The sequence below is a fragment of the Tamandua tetradactyla genome, chromosome 19 (genome assembly GCF_023851605.1).
Source record: "Tamandua tetradactyla isolate mTamTet1 chromosome 19, mTamTet1.pri, whole genome shotgun sequence".
Taxonomy (NCBI): Eukaryota; Metazoa; Chordata; class Mammalia; order Pilosa; family Myrmecophagidae; genus Tamandua; species Tamandua tetradactyla.
The window spans coordinates 69,672,445-69,697,703 of record NC_135345.1 but is presented as its reverse complement, the minus strand read 5'-3'; the positions used below and the strand labels follow the sequence as shown (position 1 = coordinate 69,697,703).

Here is a 25,259-nt window from a genome sequence, read left to right as displayed (position 1 = left end):
AAAAAACTCTTATTGGCAAGGTTTCCTAGTAATGCCAGGCTTTCTGATAAAAACATTCTTGTTTTCATTCACTCATTTATTCACTCATTCAACAGACACGTATATGTAAAGCACCATGCCAGATTTTGTAGCATATGAAAAGATGAATCACCATCTCTAAACCTAAAGGTTTGTAGTTTAACATAGGCGATAATATATTTGTGTAAATAACTATATGAAGGGGTCAAAAGTATAAGATGAATAAGAAAAACTTAAGACAGAAGGAAAAGAGATAACTCTGAGAATCAAGGAAGATGCTACAAAGAAGGTAGCATCTGAGACGGGCCTTGAAGGATAGGTGTGATTCAGAAGAGCAGAATAGGGAAGGGCTTGACAAACCAAGCCTGAAAAGGACAAGTATGTAGAAAAGAGAGCCGCGCCTGAAGAAAGTATTGTCAACCCTGAAAGGTACTCATCTTGTGAACAGTTTAATTTAGCGTCAGATGGCATGGACCTTAAATGTCTAACTGCCAAGGGGATCAAATGCAGTTGTGCTCTATTTGTTATGTCTAACTTGACTACAGCCCTTGAAGCAATTAGGCCTTCTTAAGGCCAATGGTGTCCTTTTAAAAATAATCTCTTATACCATCCTTTGTGTTCCACTCTTACTATGAGAAAGCAATAAGGTCTGGAGTTTTCTGCATGGCATTTTTGCAGTACCTATAGTTCTCAGAAGCTCATGCGGTGCTGTGCTGGAACACACGGCTGTTATATTCCATTTGACAATCTTCAGTGGCATGTGTATCTGAGGTTTGTACTCTCAGTCTTTAACTCCTCCCACCCCCTACTGTGAATATACCCCTGTCCTAGGTGAGGAGAGCTGATTGGGAAGCTTCTGACAGTGAAAGGTGGGTGACTTGTATAAATAGAGTTAGTCTGGGGATGAAAGCTGGATGGTTGGGTGCGTCTGTTTGTTTGAATTGCCAGCCTCTCCCTAACTCTTTCATTAAACACCCAACTAACCTTCAATTGGCCTCTTAGAAATTAATCTCAGTGCAACCGTCAGCATTTCAAAATCATCAAACAGAAAGAAGTACTACCTTGAAAGGGAGTCTTATGTTCACTGTTGTGAGACCATCTCCAACTACAAAACTTTCCAGATGCCCCAATGTGGAAGGTAGAATAGATTTACAAATCACTAATTCCATTAAGGAATGTGAATAATTATGAATTTTTAACGACATGGCACATAGCTAATAGAAGAATCTTTTCAAATTGTTGGGAATTTGGAATGACAAACTGTTTTCAGAGAGAATGTTTCTTAAGTAACCTTGATCTGCCAGGGAAAACAATGACTTCATAGCCTCTAGAAAGCTAGTTTATACATAAACACCATTCAGCGATAAAGTTTATGTTCATGTTTTCTCTGATTTTCCTCCTGTCGTAAATTCCATTACTGTAGGAACTCTTCTGTTAGTTCCTGTGTCCCAGGGTTTCTTAGAATTAGGATCACATGAAGATGGTATAAATGCATACTCCTGGCTTTTACCCCAGACCTCCTAAATAAGGCTTTCTAGCGGCAGGATCATGGAATTTGAGTCATAAATAAGAAACTTCTTTATTCATGGAATAGCTGCCACCCAGATTCTTTTTACATTATTCTTTCAGCTCCTACTTCCCAGTCACCCTCACCACTCAAAGATTTAAGTGATGCTGTGCTTAGATATTCTTATAGGCATATTGCCAGATGAATAATGTCATCCAAAGAGTCAAAGACTTAATCCAAGACCGTCACCAACAAGTTAGAAACTGCCAAGGCATTAATTGTGGGTGGAACTATTCAGAATAAAATTATAAAAGGAACTTCTTTCAATACACAACTACTATTTAGTTTTCTTCCTTTAAAAAATTCTTTTGAATTTCCCCTAAATAATAAGTAATAGTATTGGCTATAGGGGACAAGGAAATAAATAATTAGAACAATGCCACTTTTGCAAAGTATGTCTTCCCAAATAGTTTTTTTTCTAGCATATAAAACCCACATCCCCTTAGCCTAATCAGGCTTTTCTTATTTAAGTTCAATAAAGGCATATTTAGAATTCTAGTAAATTCTCTATTATCTAAATGCTGTCTCTGCTCTTAAGTTTACAACTATTACAAAACTACATAAAACGTCACAAATTCTATACTTCCCCCTTAAGTCAATCAACTATTTCTTTTATAAGTTATTTCTATGTGTTCTATGAAATAAATTGAAGTAAAACTGACATCATATTCAGCAGGAAGGCTATGTATGTGTGGTTGAGTTCAGAGAGATGGACCGTAGCAATAGAAGATCTGGGTTCAAGTCCCATGTAATTATTTGTGTGATATCAAGAAATTTACATAATGTCCCTGCATCTTAGTTTCCTCTTCTACTAAGCAGGAACTAAGCTTAGTCCTATTTCATGGAGTTATCTTAAGGTTTAAATTAACTAATGAATACTTTGTTTCCTAATTAATAAGTAGGAATGCCTGATAATGCTGAGCAACTCATAACTTGTTCCTCATTCCCTGAAACAACCATCTCCTTTATTATTCTCATTTTATGTATGTTTACTTTCCATACTAAGAATCAGCTTCCCTGCCACTCCCTGCACAATTTAGGAAATGATTTTGCACATTTGGCTCATCTACAGTTAAATGTGGAATGGGTCACCTGCATTCAGCTGACACCGTTGCCACCCATTGTCACTAGGGGTAATGGCGGCCAAAGGCTAGCTGGGATAAGTCTCAGTATCAGAACGCTGTGGTAGGCAATGAACACTGTGGGCATGTGGACCAGAAACAGAAGCTTTTCTTCCTTGGTGACATATACTGAGTAATCTGAGTTTGACCTAATCCTGTAAGACTATCTTACTCTTTCTTTGTCCCTGGTTCACCCTAGAGCCCACAATCAAAAAGGACACTTTAAAAATCTTTGGCTCTTCCCTAAATCCCTAATGCTTCCTTCCTGCTTTACTGCCAAAGACCTGAAGAGAAAGCTGAGGTGCAGAAGGCCAGGATGGGAAATAGAGAACAACTATCAATATATACCCGACATTTTATCTTTGTCTTCTTTTTTAAACCCTTTGAGTAGCAAATCAATCTCTGTTTTACAGGTTAGGAAACCGAGCCTCAAATCAGTTCAGTAATTTTTTCAAGGTCATCCAGTTCATGAGCAGCAGATAAGTTTCCTCTAGAGGCTGTGTAGCTACTGAGCCAAGGTTTTCTCCACAACCCCTTAGATTTCCCTCTCTTTTGTCCCATCTCTGTTCTATACCTTTATGCTTCTCTTTTTTTTTTAGAGTGTTAAGAAGGCAACTTCTACTCCAGATATTTACTCCAGCACATTAGAAACATCTAGGGAAATGTTTTAAAATATGTATATCTAAATTCTCTCCAGACCAATTGAAACCAAACTCTTGGGAAATGCCTCAGCATCTGTAATTTTTTAAAATTTCTGCAAGTGAATTTCCTAGTGCCTGCCCATGCAAAAAAAAAAAAAAAAATTCTGCAAGTGAGTCTGTTGCACTGTGAGGATCGAGAAACATTTGTTTAAATAATGATATTATTTAAACAATATATATTAATACATAATATAAATATGTATTATTTAATAATGATATTTCATACTGAATTTTTCTATTTCCTTAAAATTTAATCAAAGGTGTATTATTATTATACATTTTATTAATGCAAAGTTTCTGTTTTGCAACTACAGGTGGATGAGATATTTATAGATTCAGCCCTGAGAAAACATTATATCAAGAACACAGTGGTCACATTGACGTACGTATGTTTGGACAAAATTTGAGTCACAAACTTGGAGAGACAAAGGGCAAAGGAGATAGGGAACTCTCATATGTTGTATGATTCCCTGGGCTAGACTCTTGGTTTAGGTTTCTCATATATATTATCTCTAAAAATCTCCAGATACAGTGCCGACCACCACTCTGTAAGTAAAAAAGCTAAGACTTGGCAGCAGGGTAAGTGATTCAATTTCCCAAGTGTCAATTTTCCCAAATGTCAGAACCAAGATTCTAATCCGCATCAGCTGCTTTTAAGGCTTGGAACCTACTAAAACAGTCTCAGGAAAACCCAGCTGTTATGTCACCCACCTGCACCTAGTTGGATTCTTTGGATAGTTATGTTATTTCAGAAATATTAAGAAGGCAAAATTTACTACCAAATCAGGTAAAAAAAATTTAGTTATGATGAGGCCCCATTAGCAGGAATACCCCAACTGGAAATAATAATTTTTCTTTTGGTTATGGAGAAGGAAAGCTGGTATAAATTGCAGAAATCACTCAGACTTTCAATTGCATTATTTTGAAAATCACATAGCAGAATACATATGTCATAGGTACAAACCCATGAGCCTACATGACTCATCCTCCTAAAGAAAAATGATACATTCAGACTTGGATTTATTTGGAGGAAATAATAGTCAGTTTTCTCACCAAGAAGCTAATGCCTTGTTGGAAGACTTACTTCATGTTTTTTTACACCTTTACTGAATAACTAATGACCTCAGGAAGGATTTTGATAGGTGTGTGATTGGCCTAATAAACTGTTAAAGGTGCTTCAAATGTTCAGAATATGATTTCAATAATGATATTTTGATATCTGTGTCCACCCAACTGCAATAACAAGCCTTCAAATTAATGGAGAAAATGTACTCAAAACATAATGAAAACTGGAAGAGGGAACACATAAGGAATTGACCTTGGGTCAGAGGGTTAAATGCAAAAGAGGGTTGAGGTGAGATTAGTCCTTAATGCTCTCAGCAATGAGGACACAATTCAGATTAAGATTCAGGTATGTTCAGTGTACAGTAGGATGGAACCAGTTGTAATTTTTAAATATGTACCTTTCCCTTGGGCTTCATAGTTCAGAGGAAGATGGTGTGAAAACAGATGTCATTATGGTGTTCAAGTTTCCCTCTACTGATCAAAGAGCAGGAAGAGAGAAAAGAATCCATAGCATTTTACATCAGAGGGTAAGAAACACAAGAGCCCTGCCAACAAACATACTTTCAGTTCAACCTGAGGGTAAGTAGGTGTCTTCCTATGTGGTGTGAAGTTCATTTTATATCAATTTTATATCCAATCTTAAATTTACTTGCTATTATTTCCATTCCAAAAATAGCTAAAATGGAAATTCAGCTTGAAAAAATTGCAAATTAATAAACTGGTATTTCAAGGCTTTCTTTTATTCTGTGATAAAAGTATTTCTGAGGTTAGCCAAGTGATTTTTTTCCTGAAGTAAATTAATGGTGTTCCAAAGTAAAGGCAAACCTTTATCACCAACAAGGGGTTAATCTGACCCAGTCACTGTCTTTGTGACTAAACAGGTGAAAACACCAAGGGTTTAGCAACAATTGCATCTCTGGGTGGGACCTTCCTCAAACACAAACTCCTTTGTCACTTTCTAAAAAAATATTAGTAATTTCTATATACAGTGATGTTACAAAATTTTTATTAATTTTTTTCCTATGGACATTTGGGTGATATAAAAATTTTGGAGCCACTAAAGGCATCCTATGATTAATGTTTGAAAGTCACTAAACTAGCAAGTGTGCACACATGCATGTACACATTGGAACCATTTATATGTTGTTCCACATTTTTTTCTTCATCATCATTATCACTTCAAGCCCCTTCTCTATGTCCTTTAATTTACATGAAATATCTCATTTATTTTCTATATCCCAACAAAGTAGGCAAATTCCCCTTTATATTATAATTATAATTATAAAGCTATAATTATGAAGTTAAAGGATCTAGCAAGTAAGAAGAGCTAAGATTAACCTGGACCCTCTTCCAAAGCTACTTTAATATTAATTTCCCAAATGTGTTCCAGGAGCACTAATTTCTTGAGAGGCTCCATGAAAAAAGCGTTCAGTGGTCAATTGCATTTTTAAAATTCTGTGTTCAATCTGTGATGTTTATTGCTTTGAAATCCATCACTCTTATTAATGGCTCCATGGAGTCCTGCCAGAAGGAAACTTGTTTACACTTGTATACTAAGCTGCCTCCCCATAAGCATCCACCTCCAACGGACAAATGCAGAATTTCCCCTACAAATTCCCATACACACCTAATTTAAGAGAGTTCTCAGAAGAAAATCAGAGTCAGTGATTCATATCAGATGTGAAACAGGATATCCTGCCTTGTAAGGGTCTGACCAGCTTTTCAAGAGGAAACTTGATCAGGAAGTGAAAATCAGAGGGAATGGGATGGGCAAGAGTTTGCTGATGTGACAGAGTCAGCTATTCAGGGAATAAAGCTGGCGACTTCTCCCAACCCAAGGGGGAAGAACCTGTCAAAAGTTTAATCCACCTTCTTCTTTGGAGTGAGAGCAAATTAATTGAGGTTGTGAAATAGGGGCCATTCTGATAAGTTACCTGATGCATTCTTTGTACCTTCTAATAGCCAGTTAATTTTAAAGCTTGAGCTATCTGAAACAGAAATGAGGCATGAAAGAGTCATAAGCGGCTGGACTCTGTGTTCCTTACAGACTCAGTTTATAAACTTCAGCTTATTTTAAAGATTTTGCTAGATTAGAGGGCAGGATGTGCTGATGGGGAACCCGATTTGAGAGTCATGTGACTAATTCTAACTCCATTGCAGGATCACCCAAGTAATTGGCCCACGCCTCTGCCTCCCTTTTCTTATCTATAATATTGCACTGGCAATGTTTGCCAGAACCATGCTAAAACCTTTTGACTTCATTTGGAGTCCATGAGGTATCACTGAAGGGTTTACATATTTGAAAAAGATAACTCTGGTTGTACTGCGAAGAATGGATAGGAAATGGCCAACACCGGAGGCATAGAAATTAATTGGGAAGGTGTTGCAATCATCCAGATGTGAGAAAAATGGGTTTCTAAACTGGGGTAATGGCAGAGGGATGAAAATTTCTAAAATGGTTGGCCATCCTTGGAGTATTATCAATACTAGTAAAATAAATTTTGTTTAGATACATAATTCACTGGGACAAGAATAAGAGCTAACAACATTTTCCTTATTAGCACCATGCCCTAAATATAAACAAATAAATTCTTAGAAAGAACACTAAATAGCATAATCATCTCTGACCCGAAGCACATAACAGAGTACATGTTTATTGCCTACAATAATGAATGTGAAGTTTATGTGGAAATATGCACCCCTCCACCCTGAAAAGTGAGAGACTGGTCATGATATCTGCACCTATGCCCACTCATCTATTTTTATGAGTGGGCATAGGTGCCCAACAAATGGTCAATTACTTGTCAGGACTGGGGGAGTTGCTCTTCTGGTGAGGACTTCATGTTAATGTAGCATGGCTGGATTGCCTAAAATGCAGAAACAATCTTAGTCAGAACTTGGAAGACATTTAGATAATGCCACTGCAATTCCTCAGGACTGGTTTGACACATGATGCCATACCCACACTTTGTAGCTTAACATAGCTTCAGTAAGTGACCACGTAGTTACATCTGTAAAAGGAGAGAGTGAGCACAAAATCAACATCAGGAGATATGGAGAATGCATATTGATATAGCACATGTTTATATAGATACAAATATTACTGTACTGTAGTACTCTCTTAGGTTCTCTGCATCAAATAAAGTTCAGGGAGGCATTTCTTCTAACTCAATATCCTCATTTCTTCCAGGTTGTGGTAAACGAGTTGTTCCATTGATAGTCAACAGAATAATGTCTGGAGACATTGCGGCCAAGTCTGCCTGGCCCTGGCAAGCTTCACTTCAGCGTGATGGCATTCATCAGTGTGGGGCTACCTTGATTAGTAGCATGTGGCTCGTCACTGCAGCACACTGCTTTAAGAGGTAAGCAACTGATCTTACTTAAGTCAGACCCCACTAGTTCTACTGTGTTCTGAATAATAATCAATGTCCCAAATATTGCTGGGGTAAAATAAGACAATTTTTTTCAGGTTCTTTTCTAAAACAATGATAAATTTAGTATACTTAATTGAAGGGTTTGGTTGGGGTGGAGTAGAAGGGGTAGTAGTCATTACCCTAGCATACCAAGATCCTAGTCTCCCTTGACCAGTCCGCAGAGTTTGGAATAAAGAAATTGTGGAAGGAAACACAAGTCACCCTAATTCAAAATATGTACTCACAACAGAAAATTAGCATCATCGTAAACAATCCTCTCCACTTAAAACTGTGTTTGTTACTGCCAAACACCTAAGACAATCTGACGCTTATCATAAATAATATGCAAACTTATTGCAAAATGAAACTGAAATCTTCAAAAGATGTGGGAAATTGGTAACTGTGATGATGGAACTGCTGAAGTCAAATTTATGTTGATGTTATTAGAAAAAAGGGCACACTTTTATTTTCAAAACTTGGTCACACCTACAAGTTAACAGAATATAACCGAAAATGATTCGAATCTTAATATACATCATCTCCTCAGTAAGACAAATTCAACTCTACCCCTCAACAAATTCCCCAAATTCTGCTTGACCATACTCCTGTTTCAGTCTCTGCTGTTATAACAGCCAATTTAATTACTTCATAAAATTATGGGGGAAAAAACTCCTATCTAAATCTCATTCCCATCACTACCTCCATCATGCTCCCTTTATGTAGGATGAACATGACTGCCCAGCACACCTTCTATGTGCCTTACCTTGTTTATTACATCCAGGTACATTCCCTAAAATTGCATCATCAAAGTGTTTCACCAGGACCCTCGATAGTACTCCCTTTCTTTTATAACTTACATCTACAGAAGACCTTCCTAGATCCATCAATCTCAGTTCTCCTGAACAACTTTCCATTTCTTATTTTGAAATTCCTCCTATGCTGATATATATATTTAAAAACTACCCAAAGTTAGTCCTATATACTCATGCTTCTCCATAAAACTTTCCAGGGCTGGAAAACCAATTATGTCTTCCTTATGCCAGTATGACCCCAGCAACTTCTCCTTTGCCTGCATCTATTCATTCTCAAAATATTTGATGAAGACCTACTCAATGCTAGTACTCTGTACAAAACTCCCAAACGTTAATATTTTAAAATAATGATAACAAAAATAAATGTAAGTCACTAACTTGGGTCAAAAATTTAAGCATTTTGGACAGAAAGGGAAAATGTACTTTTAATATGGGAAAATTACTTAGAACTTTTTGTTGAAAATGAGCTCACTGTGAGTCAGGTGCACTAAGAGCTACATTGTGATTTAGATTGTGTTAAAAGAGATGCAGAATAAATGAGGTATTGGACTCTGTGTTGGGTATATCCTACCCAAGATAATACATTCTCTCCTGGTCGACATACTTAATAGCAGCTTGACAAAATGAAATGCACTTAGAGTAGTGAGTCTTGGCTGGTAGAGAAAAGTGGTAGTATATCCCTAGGGCATTGTCACTCAAATTATGATCCACAGACCAGCGGCAGTCACATCACCAGTGAGTTTGTTAGAAATGCTAGAATCTCAAGCTCGATCTTAGAGCTACTGGAATCAAGAACTGGATTTTAACAATATCCCCAGGTTATTCATTTGCACATAAAGTTAGAGAAACATCGTCCATAGAATAAAATATTTTAACCGAAGAAAGCTCTGACGGAGATGATAGTTGCATTCATATAACTGAAGTACTTTCTCATGGAAGATAATTTGGAATTCAGTTTCACACTAAATCCTAGGAATAGCCTGCCCAGTCTGAGCTGCTCAAAGACAGTAGAACTTCTGGATGAAGAAAGGGACTCTAAGGCAAAAAAATAAAAAGACCCCATTTGCAGAAGGGTTTAAGCATAGGCAACAACTACTTGACAGTGTTCTTTTATTAACAACTGTCATTACTTATTGAGCTCCAGTCGATACATTTGGTTATGTGCTTAAAATTTGTTTTATATAATTCTTATTTCCACCTAGCCACCCAGCTTGGTAAGCTCTTATTAATAAGACAGGTAAAAAAAAAAAAAAAAGTAACTCACCCGAGGTCATATAGTTAGGAGAGAATGGAGTTGAAAACAAGCATAGGATCAATGAGAAGACTACTTAACTTTTGTGATCTAGCCTACCCTGAGATTGTTTGAAATTTCATTATTGTGGCTTAATATTGAGTTAAAACTTTAGTAAAACTCAATATAGGATTGTTTTACTTCAGTTATATGAATGCAACTATCATCTCCATCAGAGCTTTCTTGGGTTAAAATATTTTATTCTATGGAAGATGTTTCTCTAACTTTATGTGCAAATGAATAACCTGGGGATATTGTTAAAATCCAGTTCTTGATTCCAGTAGCTCTGAGATCAAGCTTGAGATTCTAGCATTTCTAACAAACTCACTGGTGATGTGACTGCCGCTGGTCTGTGGATCATACTTTGAGTGACAATGCCCTGGGGATATACTACCACCTTCCTCTACCAGCCAAGACTCACTACTCTAAGTGCATTTGGTTCTTCTTAAGCTAACCAACAACAAAATTTCCAGATCTTTTTTATAGGAATGGCTTCCACTTTGTTTTGGGATCTAAATGACTATTCTATGTTTATCGCCATTAAATTTCTTTTTGTTGATATGGACCAATTTTAAAAGTTTAGAACGTTTATTCTTAATCTTGACTTAGAATCTTTCATGTCAGGTATCTCTTCCAGATTTTCCCATCTACAAATATAATAAACAAGCTGTAATAAAAAGTATCAGGTTGTTATTGCTAGTTCTACTGAAAGCTCTAGAATGATCATTTTCAGATAAGTGAACATGATTCAACATCTGGTCTGTATATTTCCAAGTCCCCCAAATTTGATTGACTGTGAGCTCATCTAGGCATTAAGCTGAAGGAACAACTGTGCACCAATAAAACAAGAGATGATATATAAACCAGAATGTCAATATGTTTATGCTATATGAACAATTGTGGTCACAAAACAATATTTATTTAGTTTTTCTCATCTTTTTTGCACATCAAAGTCATATAAGGAAACAAAACTTTAAATTGCTTTGAAAATAGAAATAATAAGAAATACAAGTATAATTAAAAGCTGTTAAATTGGATTTAAATGTCATTGTTATATTTAAAGTCTTCTTTATAGGAATAAAGCTACTTATGAAGAAAAAAAATTTAGTTGAGAAACTACCACTTGTATGAGAAGAAGCTGCTTTTTTGCTAATCCTGTTGGATGATGCATTAGTTAAGGAACTTTAATCTTGCCATTAATAGAATTTTGTGGGAGACAGTTTCCTACAAAGAGAAGAACAGAGAGTACCAGGCAGATGTGTAATACTAGGCAGATAGTTAAACCCGCCATGGCTTTTTTATCCCATAAGAATAAAACTAAGCCTATGTTACTAGATGAGTATTTTAATCCTTACATGTGCTTCCATAAGTTGCTCAAGCCCACAAGCTAGAAGTGACCACACTTGATCACTTCTCACAGGACTAGTGCAATTGTCTTCTCAACAGCCTCTACAATATCAGCTCTTGCCCTCCAACAACCTATTCTCTAGAAAGAGTCAAAATGATATTCTAAAAATATAAATGAGACCATATCACTCCCTAGCTTAAAAATCATCCAGTAGATTTTCATATCAGTTAGAATAAAAACTAAGTAGTTTATTATGACTCATAATGCAGTATAAAATCTGGCCCTGTCTACCTCTCCAACTTCATCCCCATCACTCTTTCCATCATGTCCTCAATTGCAGCACATCTAAGGCCTTGGTTAGTTTTCCTGGAAATTTGTCTTGCCAATCCTCTCACAACTGATCTCATATCTTCAGAGGAGCTTTCCCTAACTATCCCTTAGTCATTCTACTCCATCATCTTGTTTTCTTTTATTCATAACCCTTATTAATGTTTGAATTTATTTATCATTTGTTAATTTGGTTGATCTTTCTCCTTCACTATACTCTGATATACTCCATGAGTGGGAACCTTATCTATCTCATTCACCACTTTATCTCTAGTACTTTAATAATGCCCAGCACATAGGCATTCAACAAATATTTGTTGAAAGCATAAATTAGTGACAGTTTATGTACCTTCCAGTTCTAAAATTCAATAATTCTGTATTGGATTGCAGCTCTAAGACATTGTTTGTATATATTTCATCTTTCAAAACAGTAGCAATAGATTATATTTAAATGGTCAAAGACAACTATAATTGCAACCAAGTATTCTCAGCATGGCATTTTCTCTTTTATTAGCCTAAATATAATTAATGTAATGCAGTTAATATAATCTGTTAATTGTCATCCTTTTTCAGTAGTGCAAATCCACAACAATGGACTGTTAGCTTTGGAACAAAAATCAACCCTCCCTTAATGAAAAGAAATGTCAGAAGAATCATTGTCCATGAGAGGTATCGCTCCCCAGCAAGAGAGTACGACATTGCTGTTGTACAATTCTCTCCCAGAGTTCCCTTTACTGATGACGTACGCTGGATTTGTTTGCCAAAGACCTCTACATCCTTCCGACCAAATTCAACTGTCTATATCACAGGATTTGGAGCACTTTTCTACGGTGGTGGGTATCTCAGAAAAGATCACAGTGCATCAAGGCCTATTTAGGGCAGTATAAGTTCATCTGCATCAATATTATCCTGCCTGCCATTTTCACACAGCCAGGGCTTTTATTTTGCAAGCCACAGAAACTCAACTCAAATTAACTAAAGCTAAAAAAGAAGAAGAAAGGAAGACAAATTTGGTCCCTATAATTTGGAAGTGTAGAGGTGAGTCTGGTTTGAGACACAACTAGGTGCAGGAGTTCATCTAAGGCTGTGAAATTCCGGTCTTTTCCTTTCACAGCTCTGTTTTCCCCTACGTTGGCTTCATTTTGAAGTAGTCTAGCTCCACAAAGTGGTAAAAGCAGCCAACAGCAGCTGTGAGTTTACATTATCCTTAACTAATAAACGCAGAGGGAAAAGCATGTTCCTGTTTCTGCCAGAGTAAAGAGCTCTGATTGGCTGCATTTTTGTTCAGGGGGACCCAGATGGACCAGCCAGCTCCAATACTCACTCCTAAGCATATGCCAGGGGAGGCAGGGGCGTGGACTAGGGAGAAGTAAATGTTCTTTCAGCAGCTGTAAGCCTATCCCCGTGTGATGCTGTGTATGTAATTCCAGGTGTACCTCAGGTATGTGGTAATCCTCAGGACCACTTTCACCCTGAGACCCTCCTTCACTTTCACTCCTTTCTTCTGTGACTATTCTTTCCTCTCCTCCTCCTCTTCCTCTTCTTTTGTTCCATCATTCATTTTCAGTAAAATTCTCCACTCAATCCCCTCACAAATTCTAGTTTTGCTCAGCTACTATTCCCAGTTGCAGCCAAATCTGTTCCAGAACTAAAGAGGCTTATTTAAAGATGACTGCAAATGAGAATACTGTGAGGAAATAGTCTCTGGTCACAATGCTTATATAACCCTCTCTTAATTAAGTTAACTCCATATACTAACTTAGTCTACTATGAAATAAAAATAATTTCGTTTTTGAATGCTTTGAGGCGTGCCCAGTCAGAAATGTTTTGAACCCTCTGGAGTCTATATTACCTTGTTTTTGATAGATAAAATCCATCTGGTCCTGGTATAGTTATATGTAACAATAGCTAGAGGGTTTCTCTAACCATGGGCTTGAGAAAAGGGGCTTTCTGAGAATGACACAATCCAAACACAGAACTCTATATAATTTATTTATATACAACAAACTATAAAGATTAAACCTTTAATGCTCGGTCTTCACTAAGGAACTAGGAATAATATCTTTTCATTAATGAGGCTTGGCGTAGACTTTGTGGTCTCTGGAATTTCTCCAGATTCCCAGGTGGTCTTGCTCTATACTTTATTAATCCCAGCGGTGGCTGAGTCTGGAGCTACAAGACAGACTGCTTTGTGTCTGCACTTTCTGAAGGGTTTTCTGTTTAAGATAGTGTTGACATTCTCTGCTTCATGATCATGGAAGGGGCATGTCAAATTCCCTTTGACATGGTGTGAAAAGTAATTTGCTTCTAGGAGTTTCAAGTTGGCACAGAAATATGTCTGCCCTAATACTTTGTGTACAGCAACAGAATCTAACTGGCATTTATAAACCATTCCACCCAGCAATAACAGAATATATTTTTCTCAAGCATCCATGGATACTTTCACCAAGATAGACCATATCACAGATCTTAAAAAAAAAAACTCAACAAATTTAAAAGAACTGAAATCATACAAAGTATGTTCTCTAACCATAATGGAATCAATCTAGAGCATCAATAACAGAAAGACAGCAGGAAAATGTTTAAACATATGGAACTCAAACAATAAACTTCTAAATAATCTACGAGGATTATTCTTTAAGAGGAAGTCTCAAAGAAAAAAATTGACTTAAATATAAAAATACATATAACTGATTGAAAATGAAAACCAACATATTCGTATACTTGGGATGCAGTTAAAGGACTGAGAGGAAAGATTGTAGCATGAAATGCTTACATTAGAAAAGAAAGGTCTCATGTCACTAATCTATCTTCTTACCTCAAGAAACTAGGAAAAGAAGAGCAAAATGAACCCAAAGTACACAGAATAATAAATATAATAAATGATAAAAATAATAAGTATAAGAGCAAAAATCAATGAAGTTGAAAAGAGGGAAATTATTGAAATAAGAAGTTGGGTCTTTGGAAAAAAGAATCAGTGTTTTGTAAGAAATGCCAGTAAGCAGTTCCACAGTAGTTGAGAAGTAGTTGAAGGATGTACACAATATGTGGGATACACTTAAAAAAATTTTAATACATTTGCCAACTTGTTTTCTAAAAAGTTGATGAATTTACAGTCACTTATAATTTGTAAATTATCCTTCCCAGCGCTGGACAATGAGTTTTTAAAAAACTGATAATGTAGTAGGTGAAATAAACAAAAAATTATACCAATTGTATTCAAAGTCATTTTTAGTTAGAACATTTTTAGTTTCACACATATTTTCTGAGCATTTTTTAAAAGATTCAGCAAACACCTCTCCAGAAATGAATCCTGAAATGGTACAATATTCTAAAGAAATTGGTACCGGTATTCATTTTCTGTTGCTGTGAAGCAGATCACCACTCATTTAGCAGGTTAATATTGTACCTAGTTATTATTTCACAGATTCTGTGGGTCAGGAGTTGGGATACAGCTTAGCTGGCTCCTCTGCTCCGATTCTCAAAGGCAATGGCTGCGGTTGTCATTTCATCAGTATTTCAGGGTCCTCTCTCAAGCTTTTTCTTTAAGAATTTAGTTCTCACAGCTGTAAATCCCATGGCAATCTTTCTTCAATCCTAGTGGGAGTGTCTTTGAACTCAGGGAAGCCTAAACACTATTAAAGGTCTTAATCTGACTAGGTCAGACCCACATTGGATATTCTCCCTTTTGATTAGCTCAAAATCAAATTGACTAGGCACTTTAATAACATCTGAAAACTCCTCTTACCTTTGTCACGTAACATAATCTCATCATGGGAGTGATAGTCGTCATATTTATAGATCCCATCTCTACTTGGTCAGGACTCTTGGTGACCATGCTAGAATTCTGCCTCCTACTGTCAGTTTTTTGACTAATAGGTTTGATATAAAGGATCCCTGAATTGTGAATGCTCTTCTTCGTTATGGCAGCAGTCTGTCTGTCATATTGTTGGCTTCCCTGACTCGAGAGCTAGCTTACAATCTATTACAAAACCTGTAATATATAGAAAAGAAGTCATTACCTATAAATGGTGTTTTGTATGTCAAAGTTCTTCATAATGTAAAGGATCAAATTAATGCCTCTGGAATTATAGCTATTTCAGCAAGCCAAGGAAGAAAACTATCTAGGCATGAATTGTTTGTGGGAACAATCTAGAATCCATTAATACACACTTCATTAAAAAATGAAATGCCTCCCTAAACAAAACAAAGATGTTTAACATAAAGGTAAAAAGATTTTCCAGAAAAGAGAGCAAATGGTCTTTTTGATTGTAGAGGTATTTACAAAAATGTCATTATATCATTATCATTTAAATGTACCAGATTTAACCAGGAATTTTCTTCTCTAAAAACGACTTATATTAACATCATTCTGTATTGACACTTTTAGTATGGAGAAATGTATACTCATTTTACTCTAGCTAAAAATGCTTTTTGTAAATGCTAAAATTTCTTTATTTTTCCTTAAGGGGAATCGCAAAATGATCTTCGAGAAGCCAGATTGAAAATCATAAGTAATGATGTATGCAAACAACCACATGTGTATGGCAGTGATATAAAATTTGGAATGTTCTGTGCTGGATATTTGGAAGGAATTTATGATGCCTGCAGGGTAGGTTGGAGAGATTATTTGATATTACTAATTCATATTTTATCTGGCCCCAAGAAATATTCTATAGTCTTTATATTAGTACAGACTACAGATATCATGTCAACTCAGAAGAGTTCTAAATGCAAATTTTCCAACATTATTTTTAATATCTTATTAAGTAAAGTGAAATAAGCAAAGATTACCTTTGATGCCACCAAACCATTTAGCCAACAAAACTAAAATATCATCACCAGAAATCCAAAGGTTAATCGGGCAGAGTTCTTTTCTTCAAAGGGTTCACATTCTAGTAAGGAAATAATCATATGCAATGAAATGTGATGCAATGTTATTGGTAATAAATGGAAGGCAAAGATTTCTTCCCTGAAGGGAACAATTTTTGGAACAATTATCAGAAAGAGATCTGAAGGATAAATAATGTTTACCCAGTTAGAGAATAAGGAAAGAATATGATAGAAAAGGAAAGCATAGCTAAACTTATGTAGGTAGGAAATTACCATTCATATTTGAGGGAGCCGCATGTAATCTGTTGTGCCTCAAGCATCAGGAACATAGGAGGCAAGAGAAGCAATTAACAGCGCGAAGGTAGATTATGCCATACTGTGAATATCCCAGTGCTTTACCTGACATCCTCATCTATCTTTCCTGACAAAGGTATAAAGAGTGCTCCCTGGAGTCACTTGCTTTGTAACATGATATTCTTGAACTCTCCAAGGAGGTGCCTCTTTATAATGAAATGATAGAAATGGTATTGATATCAGGTGACAGACCTCTCCAGAATCCCACAAATCACACACACAGGCAACCTCTATTTAAAAAGGAGCAAAAAAAGAATTACAGCACATAGGTCTGGCAAAATCAGGAGGATCTGGTATCTATAAAGTTTTGGTTGCCAAGAATGGTGAAGGAGACAGCTAGAATTCAGGGACTTCCTGGAAGAGATTAATGCCGTGACAGATAAGTGGAAGGTGGCAACAGGAGTCCAGGAGCCAAATAGCCTATGGGAATCCAGGCAACCAGAGTGATTTGTGGTAAGCTTCCAGAAGGACTGGCAGTCATAGAGGTTTCACACTGGATTAGGGAATAAAGGTAAGAGCTCCTTGACTGTGCAGATGAGTACTAAGACAAAGCTCTAGTCTTAAAAAGAGGGGAAATTATCAAGGAAGTGCCTCAGGCACACGAGCCTAAGACAAGAATGCAGTGATTGTAACTGGAGTCCTTTCTTTGATTGGAATCAAAGAAAACCAGTACCAGCTTGACTTCCTCAAATGCACTGAATAAGGATCTAGGACCCAACAAATTCCCTATATACAGAATTGACCCCAGAGCCTGCTTTGGAAGGAGAGAGGACAGAGAAAGCTCTTAATTTTTTCAAGCAGAGGTCTAACTAGGCTAGACTCAAACACAAATGACTAAAGGATCAGAACTGCTTATATAAAACCCAGAAGTGAAAGTGTTCAACAACTTCATACAGATTTTTGAATCCCCAACTAGTTCAATCCAGAGTTTCAGAAAAGAAAGATTTCTGTTTATATCCACCAAGTAAGCATCACACACACACTAATTTGATACATTTGAAATCATTTCAGGAAACCATAGGTGGGTCCTTTGGCAGCATTTGTCAGAGGACTCATAACTTAAACTCAGGTAGTTTAGAACATGAAGAATTGCAAAATGAGTCCAGACGTGTTCCTGGTCATTAGTCTGCTCATTCTAAGTCTCTTCATTTATTTTCACTCACACACAAAAATATGTATAAGTGCCCCCCCTCCCATTGACCTGACACTGTGCCAGTCACTGGAGATATGATTATGAAGAAAACATTTCTGGAAACTGCTCTCAGAGAACTTACTCTCTTGTGTACAAGATATAAATTTTCAATTAATGAAAAATTATACCAATGAGGGGCAAACACAGAAAAAAAGAAAAAAGGCCTTGATTCTATGAGTAAATATAAGAAATGAATATGACGAGGGAGGGTAGGTAGTGGCTGGAGGTAAGCTAAGATCTGAAAGAAACGTAGGAGTTCACTAGGAAAATAGGCAAGGGAGATGGCTCGGAAAGGAACCACAGATGGGAAGATCCTATTATGATGGGGGCAGAGAGAATTCTAGGAACCGAAGGAAGACCACGTGGTGGAGCGTGGAAAGCAACGTGTCTGATGGTGCAGCATAAGGCAGAAGAGCTGGTCAGAGGTCAGACTGTACAGGGCTTCCCAAGCCCTCTTAATATTTCCCCTTTCATTCTAAGAACAAATAAAAGTCACTAAAGAAGGCTAATTAAGAAGTTTCTATTTAGAAAGTTAATATTAAATTAGTTAATCTGTCTGAAGCTCTCAAAATTCTGCCTGGTTCAGACAAAGTACAATTTACGTGCATGTTATTTAAGTGCATGCTAATTTGTTAAATTAAATTTGTTAAATTAAAGGGGGGATAAAATTTTATTTGAAAATTGCACAGACTATTCTGGCCACAGTAAGGAGAATATTTTGAAGAAGGTCCACAGCAGATCAATTAACATTTATTGCAGAAAACTTAGTGAAATTGATTGTAATTTGTACTAAAACAATGAAGTGGAGACAAGGACAGTTAGAGTATTTCAGAGATAAAATTGGCAGGGTGAAATGATGGGTTCCAAGTGGATAGGGGGATTGGGGGAGAAGAAAAGCGTGATATCTACATTTCTGGCTGCAGTAGCTGGGTGAACTTAGGGAAGAGTGGAATACGTCCAGATCTAGGAGAAAGATCATGGGTTCAACGTCACATTGAGTTTGAGTTTGAGATACTTTTAACATATTCAATTGAAGATGCTGTTAGATCTTTGCCCACAGCTCTCTGTCACCTGGAATGCCATCTATCCTCCTACCTGAGTTACAGTACAAGTTTTAGAATTCTTCTTTTTTGTGAAAAGCTTCTAAGCCTGTCCTGTTTCCCCTGCCACCCCCATATCTTCCTGTTTTGTTTTGTTTTGTTTTTTACCTTTTCTGCTGTTAGCCAGTGAAGGCAAATCACTTGGCACTGGGGTACATATGATGGGTTGCTGTGGCATAGTTACTTCACGCCTCTGTGATCTGCCTCTTTAGACAGTTAATAAGGACCAATGGCAGAAATTTGAGAAGATATTTCAAGAAAATTTTGGAAAAGAGGGAGAGAAGTCGGAAGTGTTGTAACTGACTTGTCAGAGGAGAGGTTAAAATATAAATCTCTTGGATGAGAAAAGGTATGGAATACCAATTATAAGTGAAGTTCAACATTTTGAGAGATCAGGTAATCTCTCAAAGATTGCAGTCAAGTTAGAAAATAGTAGGAATGGTTAAAGACCTCACAGAGTTACCTGGATCCCCCACCACCACTACAATAGGCCTCCCTACCCTGAGTAATCAGGTATCCACCCCCTCCACTTCCTCTTGGTTTCACCCTCTTCCCCCACCAAGCACATAGGTGCAAGAGACAGGAGATTTATTCTCTGTATGAAATGCCCTGAAGTCAGTGAGACCAGACAGGGCAGAGAGCAAGAAGGAGGCAGGAGTCTGAAAATATGGGGATTACATAAAGTGACCCTCAGCCACTTCCCGTTCCCTGTCCCAAAACACTCTGTTCTAGTTTGCTAGCTGCCGGAATGCAATATACCAGAAACGGAATGGCTTTTAACAAGGGGAATTTAATGAGTTGCTAGTTTACAGTTCTAAGGCCGAGAAAATGTCCCAATTAAAACAAGTCTAAAGAAATGTCCAATCAAAGGCATCTAGGGAAAGATACCTTGGTTCAAGAAGGCCGATGAAGTTCAGGGTTTCTCTCTCAAGTGAGAAGGCACATGGCGAACACAGTCAGGGCTTCTCTCTCTCAGCTGGAAGGGCACATGGCGAACATGGCATCATCTGCTAGCTTTCTCTCCTGGCTTCCTATTTCATGAAGCTCCCCGGGAGGTGTCTTCCTTCTTCATCTCCAAAGGTCGCTGGCTGGTGGACTCTCTGCTTTGTAGTGTTGCTCTCTCTGAATATCTCATTCTCCAAAATGTTTCCTCTTTTATAGGACTTCAGAAACTAATCAAGACCCACTCAAATGGGTGGAGACATGTCATCCCCTAATCCAGTTTAACAACCATTCTTAACTAAATCACATCAACCAAGGAGATGATCTCATCACAGTTTCAAATATACAGTATTGAATAGAGATTATTCTACCTTTAAGAAATGGGATTTATATTAAAACATGGCTTTTCTTAGGGGGCATACTTCCTTTCAAACCAGCACACACTGCATCCAAAAACGTACCACTCCCCCAACTTCCTCCCAATGCAGGAAATTGCAGAATTTTTCTCTAGAGAAACCCACAGCTGCAGAGAAAAGATCTCCATGTACTGACGTTTGGAATGAGTACATCAGCCAACACACAGAATACCCAAGTAACACACATGCACAAAGTTTCCGATCCGGCTTTAAGTTCTTTTCTCTAGAACCAATCAAGAACAAGAATCAGCCCTGGGAACATAAAAATAAGATCATCCTAATTTTTAAAATCCAATAGAATGATTAGAAGGTAAGATCAAAGAAATCTCTCAGGAAGAACAAAAAGGTAAAGAGAGGGCAAATAACAGGGAAAGTAAGAAAATTAGAGGAAACTCAGAAAGTCAACATCAGATGAATAGGAGTTCTCAAAACAGAAGACATGCAAGTAAATCAAAGAAATTTAAAAAAGGACCTACTTAATTCCGATGTATATGTATTTCCTATTGTAAAGGTCTAATTAGTTTTGGGTGCAGTAAATGAAGAGATTCTCTCCAAGGTACACAATCATGCAATGTCCAAACAGTAGAGATAAGGAGAAAAACCTTATCAAAGTAGAACTACCCAATAATAACATTAGAATCTAGAAGACAGTGGAAAATACTTTCACAATTCAAAAGGAAAATAATTTCAACCACATCCCTGCCCAAGCCAAACTAATTATGAAGTCCAAGAGTAGAATTAAGGCATTTTAGGCATGTAGTGACTTAAGAAAAAATATAATACCTCTTATGCCCTCTCTTTTATGAAATCACTTGAGAGAGTTACCTCAGCAGAATAAGGCAAGAAAGACGAAGACATTGGGATCCAAAACATGGAGAATCCAACACAAGAGTATGGTGAAGGGGTTATAGTTCTGCACCAGTCCGAGTTAAAATAGAAGGGGGAAGAGGCAGTGTGTGCGTGTGTGTGTTAGGGTCAGAGAGATTATCAGAGGGGTAAGAGAACTGATACGTTAGCTGATGTCCTTGATCTTAAGTAAAAGTTATTAGATTTGGTAGATCTTTTGGAGTATTCAACAATTGTCATAGATACATAGAAAACTAGCCAAAGGGAATGGGGCATCATTAGTTCTTGGAAATTAAATTTGCCAAATAAAGTTAATGCAATCAAAACATGTTATTTGACTCATCAGTGAACATTTAAAAAGTGATAGTAATGTAAACACTGACTATTCATTTAGGGAAAGTTAAAAGGAGGTTGCAAGAGAGCTAAAGCCTTACCTAGATGACCAAAAATCAGTATATCCTATGTAAGTCTAGAAATAGCAATTTGAGTATATTTTTTTAGCCATATGGAGTTAAATATGGCTATTAAAAGAGTGTAAAGTGGTTACCTCTGGGGAATGGACTGGACAAAAGAAAAGTGGTACATCTGATTCCTTTTTTAAGCCCCTCAGTATCATTTTCTTTTTTTAACTATTTGTTGTTTTTGTTAACATTATCAAAACAAAATTTAACTTTAAAATGTGGAAATTGAACTTTAAGTCTGTTTATAATTTTTGAAATATATGCTTCAAATAATTATCCTATCATTGGTTTTATACATATATACACACATATACTGTCTATTAATAAAATATGTGGTTAACCAGAATATCTTAAATTGCAATTAGCTAAATTGTTCTTTTCTTTCTTTTTTTATTATAAGGGTGATTCTGGAGGACCTTTAGTTGCAAAGGATCTTAAAGATACCTGGTATCTTTATGGAATTGTGAGCTGGGGAGACAACTGTGGCCAAAAGAACAAACCTGGAGTATACACAGATGTGACTTATTACCGAAACTGGATTGCTTCAAAAACGGGTCTCTAATTCACCATAAAAGTTAGACGGAAAGAGCTGTATGCAGGTCATACATGTACAATGATCCAAATATTTAGCAGGTGTGGCATACAGAAGTGAAATTAAATGACTGGACCCAGCAACATGGGGCACACGATATGATTTATTTCAGAGGCATTTTAATCAACCAATAATAAATATAGGTAATTTATAAGGTGACTTTATTTGTAACAAGTCAGTTCACCCCAACTTGGAAAAGTACAGTAGGGTTACTCCACTCCTTACACATGCAAACCACAGTATAAATGAAGAGCTGTGCAGACGTGTAAGAATAGGCTCAGGAGATTTTTAGAGTGCCCTTGTTACGCTTATACCCTTGCAGAAACCCTTATATAATTACCTATCATTTCCCTAGCACTCACTATTTTTTTTCCTTTTTTTCTTATTCTTCTTGGTTTTCCAATGGTTATTCCCACCATAAGAAATAAATGTGTTACTTCTAAACCCATCTGGAGGACCCTCATAGGAGAAAATTATATCTAGAAAAAGTCTAGAAAAAAGTCTGATGGTAAATACCTCCCTCATTTTTTTGTTGATTTTTTGAGACATACATAAACAACCACAGATAAACCTACCCTACAGATATACCCAGGGAAAAGTACAACTGGTGAATAAATTTATGTATTAATTTGCTAGTCAGAAATTAATTTTTTGTTTAAAAAGTACTGAAAGGTGTGGTAACTTCATGAGCAGTTCCAAAATGAGGGCATAAGATTTTGACATTTTATAGATGCATTTACATATTTGGACCAGGGAGGGTTTTATACATTATTATAATGAGGTTAACTGATCAGAGAAATTTGAGGACTTACTAATATAACAAGGAAATAAAGAACATAGTTTTTATCCACATAAAGAAATATGTTATTCTATGTATTGCTACAATCAGTTATCCCCTAAGGCTTGTGGCAGTTGCTTGACTTTTGCAGATATTTTAAAAATAAAACATAAATGTTGTGCACCTGCCAAATCCAATGCACTGAACAAAACAATGCGAAAGAGTGAATGGACCTCCTCAGTGAAGACATTAGGAGGGTCAGTCTCATGTATCCCATGAGACAATAAAATGAAGACCTTGTGGAAGCTGTTACTGCGATTGGCAATGCCAGATAAATGTCAGGGTTTGCAGGCCATTTGCTCATGTAGTCCATGTACAAGCCAAACCATTGGGTCAGTTGGGTTACCTAGATAAAGAGTACTTTCTTCCCCTAATGCTATTAAGAGGGCATGAACATATTCTTAAAATAATGAGAGAGATTTATAATTCAGATCTACAACTTTCATAAAAGTTTAAAGTTCAGTAGAGACTGTACAAATCATACAGTCCAACACACTTATGTTATGGATAAAAGTATTAAAATCAGGAAACCTGAATGACTTGATGAATCTACTTAGGGTAGCAAATATCCCCAGTGAGACTAGAATCCAGGTTTCAGGTCCGTGTGCCCTTCTTCTTACCTAGTATCATCATCATTGCTCTATTTATTGAATTATCAGATCTGTAAAGAATTTTAGTGATTGCTATTCAATCTACTTTAAATTAGGACACTCTTAAGACTAGAACTTTAAAGGATGTGATTCAACTAGGCAGCTGGCTGCCAATTCTCTGAACTCACTTTAAGTCAAAGCTTCATTTTCATATATATAACTATAGACAGCATATAAATTATCCTATGTCCTGGTGGTAAAATATAATTCTGACTTTTGATGTTAAGATGTAGGAAAATATCTTGTGTTAAAAGCTTTCTAATTCTAATTTGTTTGGGGCAGCATTTCTTTCTGGGCCACATGTAAGCAAAGATTAATGTATCACTGTAAAGCTAATAAAGTTGGTGATCAGAGCATACCACAAGAAATATCGCTGAGTCTATACTAGGCCAATAGCATGACTCTTTCTTTCAACCATCTTCAGGATTAATTTCTTTAAAATAAGTTCTTTGGGTAATTCTGAAGCAGTGGCTCTCAACCTTAGCAATTCTGTGTTGTAGAGGTTCCTACTCTGTCCACTAGATGTCTCTAGCAAAACCTTCTCTTCCCAAGTTATGACAACCAAAAATGTCTGCATACATTAGCAAATATTCCTTAGAAGTAAAATTGCTTCTGGTTGCTACTGCTCTGAAGACATTTGATCATTTTCAGAAATGTGAAGAATACCTCACAGTCAGGACATGAGTTTTGAAAAAATACAGTCTCCTGATCAAGCTGACCATTCATTATCATACACCTAAAAGAAATAGCAGAATAAATGAGTGATGGGTCAGTCAGTGGCAATTTCGTATACAGACTGCTGTTCCCACACACAACATGCTTGGAGGATTCTTCTCATCCTCCTGCCTAAACTAGAGTATATTTGTAGAACGCCACTAAGCACTACTGTGGAGATAGGTTTTAGTAAGCACGCCTACCAGCATTTCTCTATGTTGACCACTACCCACAGGAAGCACAAATACATGCATGCATGCATACATACATACATATTAAAAATACTTGTATACTGAAAATTAAAATTGAAGTTTAGCAATACAATATTTACCTTCATTAAGTGCAATGGAATCTGATATTTTCTGTTTTAGTCAAGTCTATTCTATTTCATTTTTTTAAATGTATTTCACGATCTAATGGGTCATGACCTGCAGTACCAGTAGCACATTCTGGAATAATAATCCGCTATTATAAACACCACATTATTATTATCTCAACCTCTCCGACCTGTCTCCCTACCTTCAACCCCTCCGTACTGTATTGATCAACAAACTGCAGCCAGATTATAATGCTATCCAATTACAGATTAGATTATAATGCTGTTTCTGTGCTCTCAAATCTTCATTGGTTTCCCTTTGCCTGATAACTAGACTCTAAA

The 25,259-nt window shown here is 36.7% G+C and overlaps 1 protein-coding gene across 2 annotated transcripts in view; it reads left to right on the top strand.

The window, feature by feature from the left end:
* LOC143663673 (transmembrane protease serine 11A-like) overlaps positions 1-24,259 on the top strand; it is a 42,887-nt gene extending 18,628 nt beyond the window's left edge. For both annotated transcript variants that reach the window (XM_077137152.1, XM_077137151.1), the window contains exons 4-9: positions 3,722-3,789; positions 4,891-5,051; positions 7,663-7,834; positions 12,237-12,496; positions 16,133-16,275; positions 22,208-24,259. In XM_077137152.1, coding sequence (XP_076993267.1) covers positions 3,722-3,789; positions 4,891-5,051; positions 7,663-7,834; positions 12,237-12,496; positions 16,133-16,275; positions 22,208-22,369 — 966 coding nt within the window. In that variant the 3' untranslated portion in view covers positions 22,370-24,259. The remainder of the gene's footprint in view (positions 1-3,721; positions 3,790-4,890; positions 5,052-7,662; positions 7,835-12,236; positions 12,497-16,132; positions 16,276-22,207) is intronic.
* Positions 24,260-25,259: the final 1,000 nt, after the last annotated feature.